A 24,521-nucleotide genomic window follows, 5' to 3' on the forward strand; every position below is an offset into this window, starting at 1 on the left:
GAACTCGCATACTCTCGACCTTACTAGCCTCTTCCCTTTCCTCTTTCGATGAGGTCTGGCCCGGTTTGCAAAGCAGTACAGAGTACCCTTCCGTCCCAGCCGAATCGGATCCTACTTGTTTAGGAGTCCAGCGTCAGCTGCGTGGCAGTGCCCATTTCTTTCACTCAGCTTCTTTCCGAACCTTTTTTTTTTTGCCTGCTTTGCGGCTGATTAATCACTTCCCTCTCATTTCTAAGCTTCTGCTCAACCTAAAATTTTCAAAATCCTATTTTCCATGACATGGGAAATTCCAGAATAAAACTTAAAATACCAGGTATATCCTCGCACATTAATGCATTATAAACTACTCCTAAACACAGGTTTGGAAGATTTCCCATAGCTCAGCAGTAGCTGGCAGAAGGGGTCGTTCACAAAAAGTAACACCCTGGGACCTGGACTCGAGGCTAACTTCAACTGCCAAATACCAAAATACAACAAAGTCAACACGCATCTTGGTACCATCGATCTTATAACTAGACTGTGCGCACGCACACAATGCATCGGCATGCTTATTTCTGTAATTGGAGTTTGGTTATAACTTTTCTAAATTCATCAAACCGATCGTCAGAAGAGGAATTAGAATACATCAAGTATTTAAGAAGTAGGTACTCGGTACCTGTATCCATGTATACACGTCCGTTGAGGTACCAGTTCGCGGTTTAGTATGCATATATATGTGGTACCGTTCCTAGGTATTTGTACCATAATTATCAAAAGCGGAGCTTTGTGATCCATCGCCATATAGGCCATTGGTGATACACACGATCGTACCGTCTCACCCTTTGAGCGCTTATAAAATCTTAACGTATAGATCTGCCCGTCCTTACGTTGATATCTGTTTACAAATTATCTAAATCTAGCGGAAGCACTAAAATACCTACCGAGTTAACCAATCTCCTTTATAACGAACCGCCTGCCAGCATCTTGCAAGTTCTATTCCCCAACATTGTCATCACTGCACTGCCGTCGTCACTATTGCGAAGCAGTCGATTTGTTTTCAAAGAAGGCCTGAAGGGTTATAGATGCAAATACTACCGTTTCGTTGTTATTTGTTAGGCTCGAAAATTTATTATCCAACTTGACAAACCCCCGGACCAGGTGGATCCGGGCTAGGCACGGTGGCGATTCATGATCAGACCGTCCACCACTACCACCGTCGACGTCATCACCGTCGTCGTCACAATCATCACCACCACCTTCTCCTCCTCCTCCGGAATCAGATCCTATTCAATATCTCTCGCCGTTTTTTACACACGATATCGGTTTCGAAACCAAACGACGCCTGAGCTTCCGAGACAACTAATTGGAGACAAAATAATGGTATGGTTTCGTCGTATATTCGTACGGTAACCCAACATTCACCGAATGGACTTGCTAATTTACCAAGCTTGCTTGAAACAGTCGTCTCGTCGATCTCATAGAGCCGACCGGCTTATAAGTTCAGTGCCGGTGGCCCGATCGCTGAATAGGAAATCAAGACCAGGGCGGTGGTGGTGGTGGCATTTAACGTGGACGGATCGAAGGGAGCTGAGTGGTTAGGCAGGAAATACGGTGCAAGAGGTGTTTCAAGGAATCAGAATTTTGGAGAACAAAAGGCACAGGTTACCAATGTACAATGATAAATATACGAATAATCCTAGGACTGGTACTGTATCTTACGGGTTGATGCGTGAGGTACTTGCTATATATATAAAGTATATTGCTAGTGTTAATAGTACCCATTGGAATCCAGACAGACTGGTTGATAGTCTGCTTGGATATATATCTCATCGATCAACCATCCGTATATCTTCACCACTCGATAGGATGAGATGACCCTACTGCTACGAGCTACCTAGGTTCTCCATGGGTATCCTGTACGGGCAAAATACGATATATCAAGAGTCCCAATATATCGTCCGAAAGCTGAAAGCAAAAGAGAAAGAAAAAGAAAAGAAACAAACCGACCTACTCTTCGAACATATCATTCGTTCACTGACTTATCGACTTGCTTACTGCCTTACTCGCAAAACGGCGGACCGACCACGCGCATGGAATCCACGAGGAAAGAAAATCTAGCGCATAGCCCGCCTCGACAATCCGTCCCACCCCGCATCGAATGCTGGCCCTTGAGTTCTTAAGCCATACCGTTCGTGCTAGCGCTTTTTCTTCTTTTTACTTATCTCTTGTCTTTTTTCACCCGGGGAGAGGAAGAGAGGAAGAGACCTGGGGGCCGAGTTGGCTCTTTTTCTTTTCTCACGCACTGCTCTTTTCGATCTCGGAAACCTACCTTCTTCGTCTTCTTTTTAGAACAATCGTCCTCCTAGCTCTTTTCTCTCCTATGCACGTGTTTTCTCTCGATTTCTTTTTTATTTTCTTTGTGCTCTGGCATATTTGTTTGCTCTTCTTGCATCGGTGGGGGTTTCTTTCTCTTCTATATTTTCGATCTTTCTCTCTTCTTTGCCATATTTCCATTAATTCCAGTTCCCCCCTCCCTCCCCCTTCCTTCCAAACGAGACAATCCTTTGACCCGCCAGTAAAGAACACAAAAACTTTTCTGCATGTATGAGAGAAAAAAGAGAACCCTCCAAGTAAAACGAAGAAAGAAACCAAACGAGACGAAGAGAGTAAATCCCTTTCCAAAAAAAAAAAAGACTAGACCCCACAAATATCTTCAATTAAGAGCCTAGAAGAAAGACTCTGACGGCAAAAATGGATGGAGAGGAGTGGTTTTTTTCTCTTCCGAAATGAGAACATTCGGCATAGCCAATCCAGCTGGTCTACGACAAGAATCGACTCAGTAAGGCGAATATCCACGTCCGCGGAACCCACGACCGCGGAAACCGCCTCTGGGCTGGTATCCACCACGGTATGGCGGTGCTCCGTATCCGCCGCCGAAGCCGCCTCTTCCTCTTCCGCCTCCCCTGTAGCCGCCACCGCGACCCCTCTGCATGCCGGGGATGTTTGTTCTCTTCGGTACCACCTAGATTATGGCGCGTTTAGTTTTGAGTTTAATTTTTTGTCATGGATCAGGGTGTGTAGGTAGGTAGTACCTTCAGCGCTCTGCCCCGGAACATGCTCTCATTAAGAACAAGAGCCTGGGCAACCAAACTAGGTTCCGCAAATTCAACATACGCATATCTGCTCACTCAGTCAGCATCCTCTGTCCTACCATAAAAAATAAAGGAAAAAAAGAAAGATAATTACCCCTTCGGCTGCCCCGTAAACTTATCCAACAGGATAGTAACCCGATTTATAGACCCACAGCTCTGGAAATGTGTCTGAATCTCCTCCGGTGAGGCACCATAATCCACATTTCCAACAAATATGCTTCGCGCATCAATTTCTTCTTTATCCTCCTTGAGGTTATCGTTTTCTTTATCGAGGTTGGCTTGCATTTCGCGCAATTTCTGGGCTTCGGCTTCCATTTCCGCCATGCGCTTCTTCATGGCGGAGATTTCTTCCTGTGATTGGTTGACGCGTTAGTCATTGTGATTTATTATGTAGTTTATCGATTAGACCGGAAGTGGACTTGGGATAAACGGAAGGAGGATAGGAAGACGAACCTCATCGTTACCGTCTTCGTCATGGGTATCCATCTGCTCGGCAGTGGGCAAGTTTTCGTGATCCGCCATTTCTGCAGGTGGTTGGAGTAATCAACCTAGAGAGTGTAATATAGCAGCCGGTCAGCAATGCCGATAAGAGACAGAAGACAAAAAAAAAAAAAACGCGTAGTATACCACGGGAGGGAAGATGATGAACGAACAGAATACAAGTTTCAAAGACAAGTTAAGTATCGATGGATTTGACTCGGGAGAGTCGCGGGGGCGATGCCTTGGTTGTGGAATGTTATGGAGCCGGGAAGGATGTGGAATGAGGATGCGATGATGAAGGGACAGAGCTTCCTTTCAAGCCGAAGGGATTTTTTCAGGAACGGAACGGGAAAGGGAAGAAAGGGTTTCAGCAGGACAACTCTCGGCAAAATGCAACACGCCCGGCGCACAACCGATATTTTAAGTATCCCAGACCTCATGCGGCTTCCCGCTTGCATGATATCATATCGTATGATATCTACAGCTTCATGGCATCTTATAACACCCATGGATGTAATGTGATACAAGTCTACAGCTTAGTTGCCTACGCGGGTATATTTTGTAAATAAAATAAAATAAAAAGTATTAAAATACCACCCACACCCCGCCAACCCCCTCCCCATTCTACTCCTTGATATGCCCCACTGCCTTGAGGTAGGAGTGCATGTACTCCCTAAACTCCTCTTGGCCCAAAACCTCCATCAATTCCCCTCTCGTCATGAGGCACTCGTGCCCCTTCTTCGACCCCGGTGCCTCTATCCTAATAACCTTCTCCGGCCCGTTCTCCTTGAGCCTCTTCTTCAAGGCCTCAATTTCAATTTGCCTTGCGAGCCTCCTCTCCTTCTGCACACCTGCTGCCTTCCCTATCTGTTTCTAGATGTCCTTGACACCCTCGAGAGCTAGTTCGAATTCTGCCTTCTCGGCCTTCAACTTATCGTACTCAGCCTGCAGCTCCGAAATACTCGTCTCTGCCTTCAACTGCTCTTTCAACTTCGCATTCTCATTCACAATGAACCTGCTATTCTCGAACAGTATCTGATATTTATAGAAGATGTTATTTTCCATCATATCTTCATGTTCTTCCCTCGGGGATTTCCCCCACCCACCCGGTCGTGGTTTTCAGTCCTTGTACCTCCCTAGCCAACCCTTGGCCTTTTCGAATAATTTATTGTATCTTCCTTCGAGTTTTTTTGCCGCCTCCTGCGTGTCTAGCAATTGCTGCAGAACTTGGACCTTGGCGACGTTATTGAAGTTTTCCTTGTTGACGATTTCCTGGATTCGGACTTGATAGGTGATAATGAGATCCTTCGCTTGTCTCAAATCGCCGTCTATGGCCTGGAGCTTTTCATCCTTCTCCTTCAGTGTATTCTTGATAGTCTCCAACTCTACCATTCGTCTATCTGCCATCTCCTTCTGTAATTCAAACGCAGATTTATTCTTCCCCGACGGTTTCTGGAGGGCCAAGTCCTGTGGAGCCTTTGGGCGCTTTCTATGGTGATGATTCAACAGATCAACAACTTCCTCGAGTTTGCTGATATTTGTTTTGGTGGTGCGGATAAAGTCCGGTATGCTCATATTCTTGTCATTATGGACTTCTTTAACAGCGTCGGTGATATGTCTCTTTTCCAACTCGAGGCCTTTTAATTGTTTTGTAAGGTTCTCGGTGTGAGTATCATAACGTGCGGCGGTGTTCATGGCAGCATGGACGTATTGGTTTGCCCAGTCGGTGAGGGCGTTGAGGTGTTCTTTAACTGCATCAAAGTCGTTTGGATTACCCTGGAACTGTGGGACCGGTCCTAGGTGTTTCAATGGTGCTGTCATATTTTGGGAAAATATCCGTGTTAGCCATGAAACTATTTTGACAGGTAGGATCCTCCAATGATGGAACGGCCAAGTGATCAGGAATTACTGGTAAAGCTTGCGCACCAGTCGCAAGCCGATCGAGATCCATTCCCATATCCATAGAGGGCTGCACGGGTTGTTCAACGGGGAGAGGATCTTGCATGAAGATACCGGTGTTGACATCCATAGGAGTCTGCATGGGACGGTGCAGTTCCGTACCCATTTGAACATCACCCGGTACCAATTGCTGGTATTGAGGGAGATTGCCCGGAAGGGGCATGTTGTTTAGGTTCATGCCTTGGTCAGGCATATTGAAGACGGGATTATCAAGCATGGGTGCGTCTGGCTCTGTTGGGTACTGGAAAGGAGGTTTTTCAAAGCCATCCTGTCGTGCTTTGTTGTTCATTTGTTGTTCGTTAAGCTGCCATGCCCAAGCTTGAGCATGGTTCACCTGACCGGGATCCATGGTCTGCTGTTAGTGTGAAAGAGTCAGGTGGACTGAAGAAAAAGAAGAAGAAGAGGAAGAAGAAGAAGAAGAGGAGGAGGAGGAGGAGGAGGAGAAGGAGGATGATGATGAAGCAGTGATGATCGATGGTGGCGGTGTGGTTGATGTGGTTGGTTAGCTAGACGCGACTCGAGTGTTTGTGTGGAAAGCAAAGAAAGAGGAAGTCAGAGAGGGGGTGAAGAGAGGGGTGAAGAGAAGAGGGGAGGAAGGAAAATAAAGAGAGAAACAATTGGGGGAATCTGTTTATAGACGGGTTACGAGGCTGCTATATGTAGAATGCTGTTTGCAATGTTTTGTGTTGTTTGTGGGTGGCACAAATGTGTTGTTGATGTTGGAAACGTTTAAACCACGTGACTGGATATTACATAATCTTTGGCTGTTGAGCGAACCGCAACGCGCAACCCGAGGCCCAAGAGAGCTCTTCTTCTGTTGAGATGCTGCTATGTACACTACACTATCCCATATTCTGTACTCTATATCCTGTATACCCATTCCACTCCATATTCTATGTACTGTATTATATTAGACTACATAAGGCACTCCTCTGACAGAGAATCACATTTTCTCCGGCTTCTTCCTCGAATTACATCTCATTACGTCGCCTGCAGAGCTGCTGCATTTGCTCTGCTTTGCTTATCTGCATCTCGCCCGTTTGTCCTGTTTGTTCGACCGCGGTCTTACCTGACTCCATTATACTAAGAAGGTACGGAGTAGTCTAGCGAGGCAGTAACGGCTTGTGATATTATCATTATCGATACTATACCAGCCCGGTACATAGCTTCCCCGCGCCAGTCATCCCATCTCTCTGTTCCTCTTTCTCTTCTCCCCTCTTCTCCCTCTTGTTCATTTTATCATCTGCTTCGTCCTCCAAAGTTCCCGCGGCCGGCAGGGGTTCTCTGTTCTTGTTCTGTTCTGTTTGCCCATTTCCTTTTAGTTTGCTCAGCTGATCCACGGGGTTTATCCGCCAGCCAACCAGGTGCCAGCATCAGTTCCCCAGCGGCCGAAACCCAAGCCGTTTAAGCCCAAGCCCAGGCCCAACCACTGGAGAAACATCCCTCCCCGGCGGCGCTATTTTATATATCAAACAGACAGCCATCCTCAACATAAAACTTCAAAGAAAACTTCCACCGGCCATCAGTCGCCGTCTGAGTCTGTCCCCTCGCCTGATGGATTGCCCTGGTGGACGATGAACTCCCTCAACCTCCTCTCCTCCCAAGTCGATCGGGTCATCGGAACCACCCCTCCTTCCACTCCTAGATCCGAGGCTTCCTTCAAGCCCGAATTCATCCCTCCCCTCGTCGAGAAGGACGACCATGATCCTCTCCCGGAATCCATAGAGGATCCTTCCAGCTTTGATGAAGAAGGCTCCGAAAGCCATCAGACAAGTACCAAGCAGGATGATGGGGATGGAGAGGAATCTGAGACAACAGCGCTTCTCCCAAAGTCCGGCTCTGATAGCGGCTCTGATTCCGATAGCAGCAGTGGTAGCGGTAAATCGGTAGCCGGCTTTACTTCCACTCCCATAAGGAGGCTATGGAGAACCGTCAGAGCATCCATTAACTGGGTCCTCTCCTGCTTCTACGATCACAACCACCAATTCTCATTCCTGGCACCCGTCCAACGAGTCACTCTCTTCGTCATCCGGCCCTTCAGCACTCGAAGGTACGAACTGTCATCCTTCCAGGAACACCCACCCACTCAATCCTACCACGATGCATCCCATTCCTCGGACTCCGATGACCCTAGCACACTCGACGAAAAGCCTTCTTCATCGTCAAGTTCCTCCCTCCTCACACCGCCGGCCGATGAAATCGCTCCCCGAAGATCTATTAGGATTAGGTTATTCAACTCGGAGAAACAACAGAAGGCCAAATCAATGAAATCGCCCACATCTCCTTCGGCATCTCTACGTTTGACAAGATACCCACGACTCTCCGGTCCTCCACGTCCATTGCTGCCCAAATCACCACCCCAAAAGACTTTGATCCTCGACCTGGACGAGACGCTGATACACTCCATGTCGAAAGGCGGGAGCATGTCGGCGGCTCACATGGTTGAAGTCAAGCTTGACAAGCAGCATGCAATTCTATATTACGTACATAAACGGCCGTTCTGTGATGAATTCCTAAAGAAGGTATGCATAAATTTCCGAAAATCTTAAGAGTGTGACATGGTAGCTAACGATGCATTGTAACATCAGGTTTGCAAATGGTACAACGTCGTTATTTTCACCGCCTCCGTCCAGGAATACGCCGACCCAGTCATCGACTGGCTCGACCAGGAGCACAAGTACTTCCGTGCCCGTTATTATCGTCAGCATTGCACCTTCCGCGACGGTGTATATATCAAAGACCTCTCGGTCGTCGAGCCGGATCTTTCAAAAGTCATGATTGTGGACAACTCTCCAACGAGCTATATCTTCCATAAAGGTATGCTGGATGTCTGGATATTATAGATGGGAAAAACTCTAACAATATGGTATAGACAACGCCATCCCGATCGAAGGCTGGATCAGTGACCCCTCGGATCACCACCTACTGCACCTGATCCCCATCCTCCAAGGCCTTCAATATGTCACTGACGTCCGCTCGTTTCTCGCATTACGCATGGGGGAGGCAGTAGCCTAACTTCCTCTACTATTTGTTATACATAATTGTTTACTACAAGCCCTCCCGCACACAATTGATGAACAAAAAACAAAACCTAGAGAGCAAGAAGGAGCAAAGAAAGATTAAGAAAAGTTGCTGAAAGCATTTTTTTTTGTTGGATAACGGATTTTTATGATGGCGATTGATGGTGTTCTCTTTTTTTTTTCCCTCTGCATTTCGTTATAACCTTCCCTCTCCCTCCTTCTCTTTGCGTCTTTTTATTATAATGCCTTGTTTTGAATGATGATGATGGGAATGTTGGCTCTTTTCTTTTCTTTTTCTTCTTCTCTAAGATTAATCCACGATACCAAAGATACTCTTCTCTTTTTTTCTGAATTTTTGAATTTTCTTTCATTGTTGAAAGTTTTTTTTCTTCTTACATATCATCGACTACATATCTCTACTGCGTTCTTTATATATGATATCGAGACGGAAGCCTTCGAGCCTCTCTATTACCTCCTCCTCCTCCTCCTCCTCCTCCTCCTCCTCCTCCTTCTATATATGCCTCCATTTTCTACCTCTTTTAATATTGTTCTATATACCCTCCTTCCCTCCCTTGAGTTAATGTTAGCTTTTTGAAGTCTTAGAACTTGGATTAGACCTATGGGTTGCTACATACCGGGGCGGTCGCTTTTTTTCCCCCTTCGTTTTTCATTTCGAGCAAGACGAGCGCTTAGGCTTCTTCCAGGCTAGGCGGCGAGGTGTGTGGATTTATATTTAAATTTACCCAAGTATTTATTGAACTCCGCTGGGTACCTAGGGATATGCTTTCGTTGTCAGATGAAAGTTACTTTGCTAGCTGTAGATTACGAGACCCAAATCCCACATACAAGTCCTTGAGTCGACACGCACACCTCTAAATTTCGTGATATATCTTTTGTAGGTCAAGTTAACCCTTCCTTTGAGAGGAACTTCTTTTGCATCATCCCTTTCAAACCGCGATATAGGCTCGTTTCGATTTCCAGAATTCATTAGATATAATAAAAAAGATATGGAATTTCATATAGGTTTCTAACTACAAGTAAAATAGCTATTACACATCAACAAAAAGCTACAACCAAGCTAACAGTAAAGACAACAAAACGGAACAGATAGATATCAATATCAAATGACAAACACGTAAGACAATGATAAAAAAATAAAAAAAAGCGGATACCCCTATTTGTCAAAATAGCTCAAAACGAATGATCGAAAGAGAATGGGAACCCTAGATGTGCGTATATTATACAATTGTGATGAAAAGCGTGGGACAGGGGAGAAACATCGCTGAGGACAGCGGGTTAAACGTCAAAAACTGTATTTGCGCATTTAAGATAGCAGCAAATGACATGGAAATAAGATGAATAGAAAGGGGGGGAAGGGGAGGGAATATAGATTTCGATTCAATTGATGACGCCTTCGTTCAAAAACATGTCGTTCCTTTTTTGTGCAAGTCATTCCTTTAAACCTACCTTGAGCTAGTAAAACAGTTTTTCGAAAATAAAGAAAGAAAAGAGGATGTAGGGATAGAGGTTTAGGCGGAAGCATCGGGAGCCTCCTCAACAGTTGCTTGCTTTGAAGATTCGGCTTCGGTTTCTTTCTTCTCCTCCTTCTCAGCAGCAACGGAAGCAGAAGTCGATCCCTTCTTCTCCTCAGTGATACCACAAGCAGCCTTGGCGATCTTCAGAGTTTCTTCCGGACCGGCTTTCTTAATAGAAACAATCTTACCATCCTTGCTAATAACTACCACGCTGCGAAGGGTTCCCTTACCGCCCGACTTTGCAATGCCGAATTTGACATGGAGTTCGTAGGTGGTGTCGGAGAGGAGTGGGTAGGTGAGTTTTTGGTTTTCCTTGAATTTGAGGTTCTTCTCCGGTTTGTCGCCGCTGAGACCAAAGATGGAATATCCCTGAGATTCGAATGAGTCCTTGGCGCCGTTGAAGGCGACAGCTTGCTTGGTGCCTGTCGGAGGGGTTTTGTTAGTTATTCGTATCATTGATATAATGCTAGTGGGGGAATACTGACATCCACCAGTAGAAGCTTGTGGGTAAGCAAAGATAACGACACCGGTTTTGCTAGACTCGAGGAGAGAGGCGAGAGTAACCTTCTCCCCAGCTTGGTTGCTGAGTTCGGGGAGACCAGTGGGGATGGCATCCCCGGCCTTGAGTTCAACTGGGGCAGCAGGAGCTGGAGTCGCAGTAGCAGACTTGGAAGCGCTAGCCTTTGGCGCGGCGGCCTTCTTTTCCTTCTTTTCGGCAGCTGGCTCGGCCTTCTCTTCGGCTGGTTTAGCGGGTTCGGCTTTTTCGGCCTTTTCCTTCTTGGCCTTAGAAGATGAGGCCTTCTCAGCTTCCTTCTTCTCTTTTGCCGGAGCGGCCTTTTCAGCTTCTTTCTTCTCCTTTGGAGCGGCCTTCTTCTCCTTTGCTGGTTTCTCCTCCTTCTTTTCTTCCTTCTTCTCCCCCTTCTTCTCCCCCTTCTTGTCATCCTTCTTAGTTGGCTCGGCCTTAGCTTTGGCCTCCTTAGCTTTTCCCTTAGCAGCTGGCTTAGCCTTGGAAGACGAAGCTTCCTCAACAGGCGCCTCAGGAAGAACCTCTGGGTCGGCTGCAGCGGCAGCTGGCGGCTCAGTGGTAACCTCAGCCTTATCAGCAGCCTTGGCCTTCTTGGTAACGGCTACCTTCTTGGGAGCGGCGGCCTTCTTCTCGACGACCGGCTTGGGTTCCTCAACGGGTTCAGCAGCCTTCTTCTCCTTCTTGGGACCGGTGGCCTTCCTCTTGGGAGCGGGAGGAGGAGGAGGAGGGGCGGCTGGAGCCTTGCGTTTTCTTAGTTCCATTGGCATGGTGGATGTATTTTATTATTGTCTCTTGTTATAAAGAAGGTGAGTGAGCTAGACAGGCGATATTGTAAGTAAGTATACGTAATTGAGTAAGTACTTTATAGGTACTCGCGAAGGTGACCACCAAAAAAAAAAAAAAAAAAAAGTACAGCCACCACACACAAAAAGGAAGAAGCAAGGGAAGATACAGAGAGAAAAAAACACGAGATGCGAATAAAGCCGCGATGCTTGATAAGCAATTGTTTTGATAAATTAGAAAGAAAAAAAAAGAACGCGATTTGAAGGTGTGTCTGCAGTGTCCGCGCAAGCGAGGTGAGACGTTGCGCGAGGCGGTGAATGTTCTGTTCTCTATAGGAAATTTATATGGGACAGATGGTGTTATATGGGCGAAAACGAAGAAGGGGAGAGAAAACAAACAGCTCTGGGCTAAGAGAACCAACGGATAGGCGCGAAGATATTGTCACAAATATCCACAAATCACTGATGAAAAAGTGAGAAATAACATACCCTGATGGTGCAGTATCCGGAGGATGATTCTGGGTGGTTTTCTGAGGAAGATTTCGGCGTGGTGGGAAAGGGGAGGAAGAAGAGACGACGACCGGAGGTGGGAAAGAGAAAAATAATCAAATCGGTCCAGGTAAAATGGTGTGTGGTCCATACCTTATTCCTATTCTTATTATGCCTGGTCCTGCCCACCACATAATAACGGAGACTGGGCGCACACCGCAGAACTCAAACGCACAACCTCCGTTCTGAGTAGTCTATTTGTTTTGCTTTGCTTGATGTGCTTTGCTCCTTGACCAAAAGGATCCAGCAGCAAGCTGGTCGGTCTATAATTGATCGGGGTGGTCAAAGTCTTCGGGGGTAGTCAGGTCTCTTCTCTCTTTTTCCCTTCTCCCGCCCTCGCCTTTTTTTCCCGTCCCCTTCATTCCCGTGATGCAGTATAATGTACTGGTGTTTCCTCGAGTACCGGATACCACTGTGTCCAACCCTAGCTGCCCTTATTCCTGTCTCTGTTTTCATCGGAATGGTGAGGTGTCGTAGTACTGTCTACAAAAGCACGAGCTTTTTATACGCCGTATATAAAAATGAAGGATGTGCCCTCCCTAAAACGCGAGGCATTCGCTGTGTCATAGTATCTGCTGGCTTGCATCTGTCCATCTGTCTGTACTGTCCTGTCTGCTCAGCTGGTTGGCAGGCGGATGCGTACACCCACGCACAAGTCATCAAATGGCGATGTTCTGCGCACCAAATCACCATATCGTCCAATTAAAATGGTAGATATAGATACGTTTTTTCTCAAATAGGAGGACCGGTTTATCCGGACTGGTTGAGCCAGACTCCCCTATGCACTGCATTGCGTTTGCCTGTCAGTATAGGCTCGCATCATGAGGTGACAACTTCAGTTGGGGAAGAGCAAAGGCCGCTCAATTTGAAACCCATATCTCTTGCAATTTCAGCAGCGCGCAGAGCCAAGACAATCGAACCTAGAAATTCTCCACAAACGCTTTCTCCCGAGACAAAAGCAGCATTTCTTCAAGATGGAGAAAAGAGGCTAATCCCGAATGCCTCTGCTAGTCTGGTGACTGGCTCTGCGGTGGAACCTCAAATTAATTGTAGTTTAGCATTGGCGAGGAAATCATTTCTCTTTTTTGCGTTTTTCTTCATTAGTCTGGTCTGGAAAGTATATTGCCGCGGGTTTCGCTCGGTTCGGGGCGCAAGGATTAAATCGCGTAACATTCTATTTTAAATCGCGAAATGTTCAGCGAAGGAATTGATTTGCTATCACAGATGCGAAGAGGAATACAATGCATTGGTTCGAGTTTTTGGTGAATGTCGTGGGATCCCTGGCAAGATGTACATACGCCTGAGGCAGGAGGGTGGACCTGCCGTATGATAGCGTGAAGTTAAAGTCGCTAAGCTATGTAGCATCCCCCCCATGTCCGTAACATAGTTGAAGTGGGAATCGATTAAATCGATCTCTCAAGATGGCGATCTGGAAAACCGTTGGTAATGACGTTTGAGAGTTCGATCGGACCCAGCAGGCAAGCCCTACGCCGCTAGATCTGCAGGGACCTCTGAGGCAAGACTTCGACGGGAGCTTCTCGAAGCCAGCCGGATTCAGAGCGTCGCATCGGTGGCTAGAAGGGGATTGGCCTGACCTGGATCGGACCCACATGACGTTTTTTTTTGGCTTCGATAAGTCAGGAAGTTTTAGCAGATGTCGGCCGGCTGCTGATTGGTGTATATCAGATATCATATGCATCCCGTACCCGAGGAGAACTCGAACACTCAAGCTTGCCACACCGCGGTGCTCCGATCCCGCCCTTTTCCCCGACCATCTTATATAAGGTCCAGGACCGGTCCGAGTGGTTTCGGCTTCAGCTACCATCAGCATTCCTCCTGGCACTGCATCATCTTGCAAATGTAATCTTCTCGATCTGGATATATTTTTAAAGATACTCGACATAGAATCTTGCGCTTGCATGTGCTTGAGCTGGCAGCTAGCGTATAAGACGGAGTGCTATTGGCTGCTGATAACGAGATCGGGCTGGTGGTTGTCAGTTGGGTTTGACCGAAAAAAAAAAAAAAAAAAGGTTTATCCCTCACAGAACTGTATTCGACTAGCCTCAGAAATAGTAACAGGCAGACGACACTCCTCTTTTTAATATCATCTCAGCTTCCTCTCTCTTTTTTCTCTCACCCTCTTCCTCCCCTCCCCTTCCTCTCTCTCTCGCGGCTTCATCACCCCTCTCCCTGCCACCGAGATTCCGTCCATTGAATAAATCGGGAAATATCTGCTCAGGAATAGAAAACCTTCCTTCCTGCAACACTTTGGCCCTATTTTTTCTCATCCGACAAACCCTTGCCTCATCAGTCCAGCTACATAATTTTTTATACAGCGGAACAATGAAGGTCTTCGAATCAAAGTGCACATTCGACTACTCCTGGGAGGAGGTATCTCGGGCGAACTGGAGGAAATACTGTGCCTGGAACGACAAGGCCTCCCATGTCGTCTCCGTCGATACTCTCAGTCGGTCAATTGACCCCGCCACCGGAATCGTAAGTCTTTTCCATATCCATCCGTCCGTCCGCCTGTTTTCTATCTCGGTCTGTTTTCCGATTCTAACCTAGCTTCATCTCTATCTGCAGCTGCGGACGGAACGATTGATCGCATGCAAGCAGTCCGTCCCGAGGTGGCTTACGGTCGTCGTCGGTGGAGCTGACGTCTCTTATGTCCGAGAAATCTCCTACGTCGACCCCGTAGCGAAGATCGTTCGCATGGAATCCCAGAATCTCACCTTTAGCAACCTGTTATCCGTTTTCGAGACCGTCACATACCGGCCGGACCCTTCGAACCCCGAAACAAAGACGCTCTTTGAACAGGATGCTCAATTCAAGGCCGCCGGCGGTTTCAGCCGATTCTGCAATAAGATCGAAGACTGGTCCGTTGAACGATTCGGCCAGAACGCTAGTCTTGGACGGGAAGGGTTCGAAAGTGTTTTGAGGATGAGCAGGCAGGCTTGGAACGACCTCCGAGACCAAGGCTCATCGTTACCGGCGATGGCTGCAGCATCCGCACCGCCGTCTGCTTAAATCCTTAATCCCTCTACTGGACATCGGCAGTGAATAATCTTCACTTCTCTCGTGACACGGCAGCTTTTTTCAACAGTTACTACCAAATAAACCATACCAACTCTTGAGGACTTCTCCCCCTTGGGCATCCGTATGACGACTCTTCTCCACTTCTCCAAAAGTTTTCGTGTCACGGCATTGTATTTTTACTCTGGGTTTTTCTCTTTTTACATCGCTTCGGAGTTTTAGCGGTTTTTCTTTCCTTTCGAGTTTCTTTTCAGTTTCATCTTCCTTCTTTAAGGAACACACTTTTTTTCCTTCCCAGGAATTCTTCCTTTTTCTTTCATACAGTTTTCTACAGTATAAAACACTGCGCTCTTATGAACTGGAACCCTCTCCTTACTAGACGGATACGAGCCTCGTCTTTTTTTTTTCTTTCTCTCTTTTCCTTTCTTCATCACAAAAAGTTTATAGATTCCTTTCCTTTGGATATTACTTCTAACTAAAGAGACGTCACACCCCCGTCTTTCTCCTCCGCACCGTCACAAGTTCTCCGTCCTATATTCCCTTCAATTGTCCTTTTCCGTCCTCTTTCCTTCACAGACTAGGAGGAATCACACCGATTTAGCAGGGAATAAAAGGGAGGGGAGGCTATTTGGCAGGAATATCTTTCCCTCCTTTCGATAACCACATGCATAATCGTCATAGCCATTTTTCTTCTTTCTCGCAAATGATACGATATGGTGGAGGGTGTTTTTTTCCCCTACATCATGTATCTTGTATATAGATACTACTGTATATAACTTGTACATATACTTTACAGGTAGACGGGGCGGAAAGGGGAATACGATGAGAAGCGTGGGGATCGAGGTGGGGGAAGCCTAAGGTCATGGAAAAAGATAGAAGGAAAGAAACATTTTAAAAAAGCAAAATATAACTTCTTTACCACTTGCAAAAGTATGTAGATTTCTCGTAATTTAATGAGCTTATCAACAGGGTTCCCCGCTATAATCCAGATCCTTCGCCCCCCCCTAAAAAATATCCTTCACATGCACAATTTCCTAGAACGTAAAATGTCAATGTGCATTGCATAATATACGACGTGTCAAGACAGGAACGTCTATCGATGGGGTTTGGTCGATATGCAATGCAGCTGGCTCAAATAGTAAGGTATGTACAGTACATGGTATAGTAGAAAGTAACCTATACACCACAAACTATATGAGCTATAGCTACCCCTCCCTTGCTCTTTCGGAGGGCGCGGCTAAAATATAAAATCGATTGAACCGTTGATACAGAGGGCTTTAGTTTGTTGTTGTGGAAACCCAGGGCCCGGCTCAAAACAGACAATTAGGCGCGGGGACAACGCGAACAAATTGCGACTATCGCTCAAGGATCTTGCCGAACTACCAACAGCTTAAGCTATCTCGGACATTCCCACCATATCATACTCGAACCATCGGAGCGAAATATAATCAAACGATGACGAGCTTAGAAACCGCCTCCGTCCCGCCGAACATTGCGGCGCAACTACCAAATGTAAACTTCGGGTTCGACGAGCTCAAGGAGCGGATGGCAAAATTTACGGCGGCGTTTGATGAGTTTATTGAGAAGAGACGGGAGAAGGCGCTGGAAGCTCGGACGGCGTTTGGGAGGGATTTGGCGGATTTGAATGGTACCCTCTTTTATTTCTTATGAGGTGGGATTCGGTCATATTAACGGGTGATGGGGATACATTATAGAGAACCAAAAGACCGTGAAGAAGAATATTGAACATTTTGAACAGGAGGAGATCAAGATAGCTGCCAGTATGTAGTATCCTCCCCTCTTCCCTCTCCAGAAGCGGTCCCTTCCCCTAACATCGGAAAAACCAAAAAAGACACGGAGAAAGAAATCCAAGAAACAGCAGACCTAGAATCCGAAATCGCCGCCATAAAATCCGAACGTTCCTCCCGCCAATCCGAAAACGAAACCCTGTCCTCCCAACTCCGCGAACAATCCCTGGCGATCCAAAAACGTCGTCAGAAGCTCCTCGAAGAAAAACAAGCTCTGGCAAGTCAAGCAAATCATAACCAACCAGAACTGGCATTCTGGGAGGATTATTTGGGATTGAGAATCGAAGGAGCGGGGAGGTTGGATCATGTTAGGTTTATATTCACGGTCATCGACGAACGGGATTTGGAAAGGGAGTTTGAGATCGTGCTTAGCGTTGAGAGTAGGGATTATGAGATTATTGGGGCGAGGCCGAAGTTGGACGAGGCGACGAAGCAGAAGTGTTTGGATACGTTGAATGAGACGAGGAGTATTGCCAAGTTTTTGAAGATTGTGAGGGAGGAGTTTAGGAAGATTGCGAAGAAGTAGTTACAACTACTTGGTTTTCGAGGATATTTGATGGCAGGACAAGCTGGGCTTGTGCAATTGTGGTTTGTTTTGCAATTGAGGATATGCGGATATGTGATACGACCGGGTTTGGAAATGTTGATTTTGGCGCACAGGCAATGGTTGATTTTTCATTTTGGAGCCTTTTATTTGCGGTAGTAAATAGTAATAATGGGTATTGAAGTCTGAAAAATAAACGGTACTATATATAATAATATCTTACAGGAAAAGGGCGTATGTAAGTTCAAGAGGCGGGAAAATTTACGCAGCTGCGATCAAAACCTCAGTTTTTCCTTCCGCCGGTGTCGGTGTCTTCTTGCTACGGTTATGAACCATAGATTTCCTATACGAAGTGGAAATACTAGGAGGATGGGATAATCTAGCATCCTGTATCGTGACAATCCCATCGATAGGGCCAGGAACACAACCTAAACATAATTTCATTAGCTTCCATCATAAAGTCTCGGATTCTGCAGCGGAGAGAACGCATACCCCTGACGACGACAGTGTTAAGGTGGTTATTCACATCCAGGACCTTGACGAGCGGAATGGTGACCCGTTCGCCACCCATCCTACCGGCCATGCGTTTCCCGGGAAGCACACGAGAACCACCACCCTGCGATTGACCGGCGGAACCCATAGCTCTGTGCATCAACGAGTTACCGTGGGAGGCAGGTTGACCGGAGAAGCCGTGTCTTTTCATACCCTAAACATTCGCAATGAACATGTTAGCACAATCTTCATGTCAAACATAATAGATAAATGGATAGGACGTACGCCAGCAAACCCCTTTCCCTTACTGTTAGCCCTCAAATCGACCAACTGACCCTTCCGAAACCAATTTGCATTTATCAAGCTCCCCGGTTTCATAAGTCCCCTCTCATCTCTAATTCTAAACTCTTTAATAACCTGCTTCGGACTGGTCTCGCATTTCGCAAAGTGTCCCAACATGGGTTTTGTAACGTTCTTGGGATTCCTTTCGCCGGCACCGACTTGTACCGCCCAATACCCATGTTCCTGACGGGTTTTGTTCGTCATAACCTGACAACGGTCGATTTGAAGGATCGTACATGCTGTTCTGGTACCCTTTGCATCGAAGAGGGCGGTCATACCCTTCTTGCGAGCTATGACACCGGTACGGAAGGGATCGCGACGGCGGAGTAATGCAGCTACCGGGGAGTTTTGGAGCAACGGTAGAGCAGAGGTTTCGGGGACACCGGCGGCACCGGGGAGGAGGGTTGGTTTACGGACTTTTCGCGGGGTGACGGAGCGGGTGGGGGTTGTGGAGAACGGACGACATTGTATTTGGAGTATTTTTAGGGGCCGCAGCGGGTGCTGACGGCAGCAGGTCACCGCGGACATGACATTCGATTGCCAACTCAATTGGTGGAGAGCAACTGTTTGGAGTTGAGGTTAAAGTTGAATGTTTGAGGTTTCGAATATCGTTAGCTGTTTGAGGTTCGTGAAGTTTTCGAGCTGTGGCGCTGTGGCTAGTGAACACGCTCCATGTGTGGCTGGTGAGATGGGCTGTGGCGAACCTTCCGAGGGAGGCTGATGCTGATGCAAGCTGCCTACGCAATGCTTCATATCAGACTTCAATATTGCTGCGCATACGTAGACATGACTTAAAAATATAAACCAGAAGCTCCTTAGCATGTGCTTTCGCCTGAATTACAATCTCTCCATTACTTTTTAAGTAATTACTATATATGGTTGTCGCAAGCTGCCTACTAGAGTCCCGAAGCTCACATATCGATATCCCACAACCTTCGACCTTCGACATCACCACTACCACACCACCTTCGCTGGCTACACCCCTTCCCCGCGGAAAGAGACCAGCAGACAGTAACATACCATCTTCGGTATCAAGCGCGCCAGATTAACAGTCAGACAAACCGTTTTTAAAGCATCTACACAACCGTAGCAGGTACCCCCGCAATCATGAGCGGTACAGCAGATAAGGTACCTCCATCACAAGCTTCCCTACCCTCTGAACACCCCCATACTAACAATGTATGCAAAAAACAGGACGTTCCCCCCACCGTCCCCCCCAAAGAACGTTCACCATCTCCCGACGACGGTCTCCTCCGCGAAGAACCACTAGAAGAACCCACCACAAAACCCCTCAAATCCACCGACGGCCCCACCGTCACAGCACCCCCCGCTGCTTCGCAGACAGTAACAGCCCCTCCGGCACCAACTGTCGAATCCGTAGCAGAGGAGGGAGAGGAAGCCCCGCCTCCAAAGCCTCCAAGACCTGTATCGAAGTTTGAACAAAATGTTGCGACCTTGGCCGAGGCCTTTCCGGATATTGAAGTTTCGGTTATTAAGGCTGTTTTGACGGCTTCGGGAGGGAGGGTTGAGCCTGCCTTTAATGCTTTGCTAGGTAATATCCATACCAAACATACCACCACTGCTACTGTCGCTATTATTCTGTGATAGTATAGAGGGATGACATACTGATACACAAGAAAAAACAGGCATGTCAGACCCCTCCGCCGCCGTCGAAATCGAAGAACCCCCACCACCACAACCACCCCGCCCCCGCCAACAACAACCCCGCGACTTCAGATCAAGCGACCACTACAACCCTGCGAACGTCTACAATGACCAACCTCAACCTCAAACCTCGACTCCGGCTTCCCAAATGGAAGCCGACGAATTATATGCTCGACAGCTAGCCGAACATTACGGCGGTCTTCCCCGTGAAAACCGTCAGGGTCGTGGTGGATATGGGAATTACCCCGAACAACAGCAGCAACAGAGACGAAGACAGCATCCTCAGGAAGAGGATGATAGAGAGCGCTCGTTCTTTGATGGTATTACCGCATTCATACACTCTAATTGAGTAGTATACCATAACTAACATGATATTTCCAGACGACCTCCCCGTCCTCCGCGACAACCTCAAAAAGGGCTTCCTAGACACCCAAACAAAATTCAACAAATTCCTCACCGACTTTAGTAAAAAGATCGCAGGCGAGGAAGAAGACGGACACCCTCAACAGCAGCAACATGGCGCCGGAAGAGGTCAAGGTCAAGGACAGGGACAGGGACAAGGCCAAAGGTCACAACAATACCCACAACGGTACTCGAGTAGACGTTCCGGCGATGGATACGACGCAGACCCAGAGGTTATACAAGGCGACTTTAGTCACCTTGAGCTAAGGGATAACAGTGGCGAAGGTATGCATAACCGACTCTCTCATTCATTTCCTCTTAACAAAAACCACTGATCGATATTCCGTATACAGAATCCCGCCGCCGCCCCCTCGCAAACCCAAACCTCTTCGGCTCAAACCCCACAAACCCCTCTGGAGCCCCTCGAAAAACCGTCGGCTTCGCAGACCAATCCGAAGAAGACCTCTACCGAAAACCCAATACATCTTCTTCAAACCCTACAGGTGCCACAGGGCCCGCTCCAACAACAGGTAGTAAATGGGCCCCCCTGGCAACCGTAGATCCTACGCCTATTTCAAATGACCCCTTCCAATTAGCAGATTCGGATGACGAACATGATAATATTCAGACTACATCCACAAAGACGGGACCGCAGGAGACTGGAACTAAGAATACAACGAAGTAAGCAAAACAAAAGAAAAAAAAATATATTTCTCTACTGTTTTAGAGAGAACGGAGAAAACCCTGAACATTCGCTGTTTTCATACTTGTCTCCTTTGTATACATGTTATCGACTTTTTTTTTATTACTCTTTTGGCTTCGTCACCCTTGCTGTTTCCTTCCTTCTTCCTTCTTTTTTTTTTTTTTTTGGTTTGGATGATAGTCTTGTTCGAATGATGCCCCCCTTCTCCTTCTCTGTATTTGGGACAAAAAAAAACTTGCATGTCGATAGTTAACTTGAGCTAGCAGCCTAGTCTCCTAGCAGCCCTTAATTGAACCTGATGAAATGGGATCCTGGTCTTGGTCTTTCCCTTATTCTTCTTCTTTTCCCTCTCCCCTCCGCCATCTTGACATTATTTTGAAATGATATTCTCCTTTTTCATCTCCTCTTCTCTTTTGGAAGTGTAACCCATTTTCGATGCACGAGCCTCGTGCACCGGATACGATACTACGTGCTTACTTCCGATACGGAATATAAAACCCATCTTGAAACGTATAATTTTGTAAACTCATGGGTATCAGTCTAGCAGAGCAAGTCACAAATAAAAAAAATTTAAAAAAATTTCAAGGATGCATGTCCCATCCGAATCACGGCATAGAGACGGTACTATTTGAGATTGTTGAAATTCCCCAACACTCAATAATATACAACAAAATCCCATCTGCAAAAGAGTTAGTTATACAGAAGGGGACAGTCGTAATTAACTCAGGAGGAAAAAAGGAATTAGATCCATAAGTTCGACCAAACCTATCAAAAATGGGGAGGAGAGGGAAGAATATATAAAAACCACCCCCAGCAAAAAAACGCCAGATAACATTATAGCGAACAAAAAGGGTTCGACAGAAAAAAACAGCCGTATAAAGTTGCAGTTTCATCTCAATACAACAAGAGCATAAAAAAAAAACCATGCATGCTTATAATTAAAGTTCAAAGGACTCCAAAAGAGAAAAGAAGTGGATTGGGGTTGAAGGGCGAAAAGAATTATAAACGATATGCCCTTCGGTTATCACCAACCCCAAATGTGTCATAAACAGCCAAAATGCAATGGCCGGGTCGTTAAAAAAGTGTAAGGGGTTTGAAGAGAGTAGACAAAGGAAAAGGAAAATGTGTGAGAAGGAATGTGTGTGTGTAGATGGTGTAAGAGAGAGAGAGAGATGGGGAGGATAAGGAAAGAGAAAATAGAGAAGGGAAAGAGGTAAAGAAAACAAAGCCGCCAGCAATTAGACAACCATACTCCTCCTCCTCCTATCGGTCACTCCACCCCTCTCCCTGTCGATGACGGAGCTTGCGAACTCCACTGACCTCCTAGCCTTCACTTCTCCGGTAGTGGCAGTGGCAGTAGACGTCCCCGTAGCAGCGAGGGTCGCGCGCCTTCGCCTTCTCTCCTCAATAATGTCGCTTGCAGACTTAACATTGCCCGAGGATGCTGGTGCAGACGTCATCTTATCCCCATCTCTTGTGCTACTGCTGATAGCCGAGATTCCTGAAAGTCCCCCGGAAGTCCTCCTCTGGTGACTCCCGAGCGATGTCCTCCGAGCGATATCAAGAGCATCGGTCGCAGAAGAATTGGCTGTCGTAAATTCATATAAATCCTTTCGAGCTTCCCTAATCCGTGCCTCCCTTTCCCTGTCCCGACCCCCCTCCGCATCCCGAACCTTCTCTGTCATCATCTTGTCGAGTTCTTGCTCGGACATTCTGCTTCCCGATCGATCGGGGATGTTTCTGGGTCGCTCGGCTTCACGTTTCGCATCATGATGAATACTCATCTTGCTGGTCCTCCTCTCGATGTCCTCAACAGCCCCTTCTTCAGCAGTCGAGGTCCGTCGCTTGGGTCTAATCCCGGTAACAGCATCAACCAGCGCCTCAGTATCCCGTCTCATCTTCTTGTTCAATGCCGGAAGTGCATAATTAACCGCGACTCCTCGAGTACGTCGGCTCCTCTCAGCACCAGCAGCTTTCTCTTCGACCATAGTGTTCTCAACGCCCTGAACAACAATCGGCTTCGATGACATCCGGCTAGCCTTCTTCACAGACTCCCTATCTCTGGGAGAGGTCTTATCCTTCTTCACATATTCGAAATCCGCAACCGTTGGTAACTTGGCAGGTGAAAGGCCGACGTGGACGTTGGTGGACTTGGGCTCCAGAGCACGTCGAGATTCCGCTAATGGCGCTAGGGTAGGCGATGGTACCGATTCAACTTGGAGTTCGGGTTCAGGAGTTGGCTCCAATTCAGGTGTCGGCTGGTTAACCAAATCTCGAACATTTTCCAAGCTCTTTCGGTTGGAAGACAAAAATCTCGATGCTGTAGCCAGATCGAGCTTAACCGGTGAAGCTGCAGAGGTGCTCTCCTTCTTCAACGGAGCGTCGGTATCGGTGTCCTTAGCTTCCTTCCCAGATGTTGTCGAAAGAGTCATCTTAACCTCTTCGGGATCAGTCGATGGTGGGGTCGCGGGACGCATAAGATCGGAGTCCTTCACCATAGGCGAGCGCAAAATAGCACCCAACTCCTCAGTTGTAAGCACCGAATCCCATTTCCTCTTTTGTGGCGATGCAGCTGCACCAGCTTGCAAGTCGGAATTGAAGCTCGATACAGGTACTCTTTCGGCAATCAGGGATTCGGAACTATTGCTATTCCTTTTGCGTCGGGGTCGAACATCAAACATGCCCGAGTTGAACTCTTGTAGAGGAAGGTAGTAATCCTTGATCGGTGACCCTTCCTCAGCGGCTCGGACTATGGCGTCTACGCGTGGTCCAAGGCAAACGAATGGTCGTCTCGGGGTAGCAGGTGATACACGTTCGTTATATTCAGGAATGTCAGAAAGGAACCCTTCTGGTCGCTCTCGGCCAGTGAGGTCTGGCTTGACGGCTAGTGGAAATCGGCTACCTAGAGTTCCAGCCTCAAACATTAGCACCGATCTAGAAGGGAAAAAAAAATAGTGTAATCACTAGAGTCAAGAACGTACCAGGGATTCGTGTCTTTCGATCAACCCCATTGTCGCTCAACTCATTTATTAGACCTGCAATCTCGGCCAGTTTCTCTTGAAGTAAGGACTTTGCTTTTGCAGAAACGGGTGTCAAGCCCTGCGCATCTCTTTCGTCGAGTTGCTTTCGTAGACTTATAATCTCGGCCCTCAATCGGAGGTTTTCTGTAGAATGTTGGGAGATTTCGGCATTGAGAGCTGATATTGTTTGTTGCTGAGTAGCATTGGCTCTGTAAACAAAAAATGTTAGAACAAAACCAGACTACCCTTCTGGGGAAGATGCTGATAAAACGAATGAGAAAGAATGGAAATGGAAATTTACGTACCTGGCAAGCTCCCTGTTTTGTCGCTGGTATCGCCGTTTCACTATCAAAGTAGGCAACAGGTTAGACCAAAATAAACAATTGAAGGGAGAGGGCATCATCATCGTACAGGATTCAAGGTCATCCAAACCAGGCTGTTGGTTGACACTACTCAACTTCGCCATCTTTTGTAAATATATGTATCTTCCGTTCTCATGCGACAGCGAGTGGGATGGAGGTTTCGGG

At 47.0% G+C, this 24,521-nt stretch overlaps 10 protein-coding genes across 10 annotated transcripts; 5 read left to right on the top strand and 5 right to left on the bottom strand.

The window, feature by feature from the left end:
• Positions 1-1,167: 1,167 nt before the first annotated feature.
• Positions 1,168-1,435, top strand: DFL_009086 (uncharacterized protein; the record flags this gene model as incomplete). Its single annotated transcript, XM_067638915.1, has 2 exons — positions 1,168-1,359; positions 1,427-1,435. 2 exons carry the CDS (start codon positions 1,168-1,170, stop codon positions 1,433-1,435), a joined length of 201 nt encoding a protein of 66 aa, XP_067486756.1.
• Positions 1,436-2,815: 1,380 nt separating this feature from the next.
• DFL_009087 (uncharacterized protein) lies at positions 2,816-3,653 on the bottom strand (the record flags this gene model as incomplete). The annotated part of the gene is made up of 4 exons (XM_067638916.1): positions 2,816-3,001; positions 3,072-3,159; positions 3,226-3,482; positions 3,585-3,653. 4 exons carry the CDS (start codon positions 3,651-3,653, stop codon positions 2,816-2,818), a joined length of 600 nt encoding a protein of 199 aa, XP_067486757.1.
• Positions 3,654-4,484: 831 nt separating this feature from the next.
• Positions 4,485-5,919, bottom strand: DFL_009088 (uncharacterized protein; the record flags this gene model as incomplete). Its single annotated transcript, XM_067638917.1, has 3 exons — positions 4,485-4,626; positions 4,744-5,425; positions 5,538-5,919. 3 exons carry the CDS (start codon positions 5,917-5,919, stop codon positions 4,485-4,487), a joined length of 1,206 nt encoding a protein of 401 aa, XP_067486758.1.
• A 1,225-nt stretch (positions 5,920-7,144) lies between these two features.
• On the top strand, positions 7,145-8,585 carry DFL_009089 (uncharacterized protein; the record flags this gene model as incomplete). The annotated part of the gene is made up of 3 exons (XM_067638918.1): positions 7,145-8,092; positions 8,159-8,387; positions 8,443-8,585. 3 exons carry the CDS (start codon positions 7,145-7,147, stop codon positions 8,583-8,585), a joined length of 1,320 nt encoding a protein of 439 aa, XP_067486759.1.
• Positions 8,586-10,119: 1,534 nt separating this feature from the next.
• DFL_009090 (uncharacterized protein) lies at positions 10,120-11,418 on the bottom strand (the record flags this gene model as incomplete). The annotated part of the gene is made up of 2 exons (XM_067638920.1): positions 10,120-10,547; positions 10,611-11,418. The coding sequence occupies 2 exons, from the start codon at positions 11,416-11,418 to the stop codon at positions 10,120-10,122; spliced, it is 1,236 nt and encodes a 411-aa protein (XP_067486760.1).
• A 2,907-nt stretch (positions 11,419-14,325) lies between these two features.
• DFL_009091 (uncharacterized protein) lies at positions 14,326-15,012 on the top strand (the record flags this gene model as incomplete). The annotated part of the gene is made up of 2 exons (XM_067638921.1): positions 14,326-14,478; positions 14,569-15,012. 2 exons carry the CDS (start codon positions 14,326-14,328, stop codon positions 15,010-15,012), a joined length of 597 nt encoding a protein of 198 aa, XP_067486761.1.
• Positions 15,013-16,473: 1,461 nt separating this feature from the next.
• DFL_009092 (uncharacterized protein) lies at positions 16,474-17,352 on the top strand (the record flags this gene model as incomplete). Its single annotated transcript, XM_067638922.1, has 3 exons — positions 16,474-16,666; positions 16,734-16,799; positions 16,871-17,352. 3 exons carry the CDS (start codon positions 16,474-16,476, stop codon positions 17,350-17,352), a joined length of 741 nt encoding a protein of 246 aa, XP_067486762.1.
• Positions 17,353-17,631: 279 nt separating this feature from the next.
• Positions 17,632-18,732, bottom strand: DFL_009093 (mitochondrial 54S ribosomal protein uL3m; the record flags this gene model as incomplete). The annotated part of the gene is made up of 3 exons (XM_067638923.1): positions 17,632-17,798; positions 17,863-18,076; positions 18,148-18,732. The coding sequence occupies 3 exons, from the start codon at positions 18,730-18,732 to the stop codon at positions 17,632-17,634; spliced, it is 966 nt and encodes a 321-aa protein (XP_067486763.1).
• Positions 18,733-19,311: 579 nt separating this feature from the next.
• DFL_009094 (uncharacterized protein) lies at positions 19,312-20,956 on the top strand (the record flags this gene model as incomplete). The annotated part of the gene is made up of 5 exons (XM_067638924.1): positions 19,312-19,332; positions 19,399-19,756; positions 19,851-20,189; positions 20,251-20,556; positions 20,625-20,956. The coding sequence occupies 5 exons, from the start codon at positions 19,312-19,314 to the stop codon at positions 20,954-20,956; spliced, it is 1,356 nt and encodes a 451-aa protein (XP_067486764.1).
• Positions 20,957-22,212: 1,256 nt separating this feature from the next.
• On the bottom strand, positions 22,213-24,460 carry DFL_009095 (uncharacterized protein; the record flags this gene model as incomplete). The annotated part of the gene is made up of 4 exons (XM_067638925.1): positions 22,213-23,876; positions 23,956-24,203; positions 24,300-24,339; positions 24,406-24,460. The coding sequence occupies 4 exons, from the start codon at positions 24,458-24,460 to the stop codon at positions 22,213-22,215; spliced, it is 2,007 nt and encodes a 668-aa protein (XP_067486765.1).
• Between the last annotated feature and the right edge of the window lie 61 nt (positions 24,461-24,521).

The sequence above is a fragment of the Arthrobotrys flagrans genome (genome assembly GCF_004000055.1).
Source record: "Arthrobotrys flagrans strain CBS H-5679 chromosome Unknown unitig_1, whole genome shotgun sequence".
Classification (NCBI taxonomy): Eukaryota; Fungi; Ascomycota; class Orbiliomycetes; order Orbiliales; family Orbiliaceae; genus Arthrobotrys; species Arthrobotrys flagrans.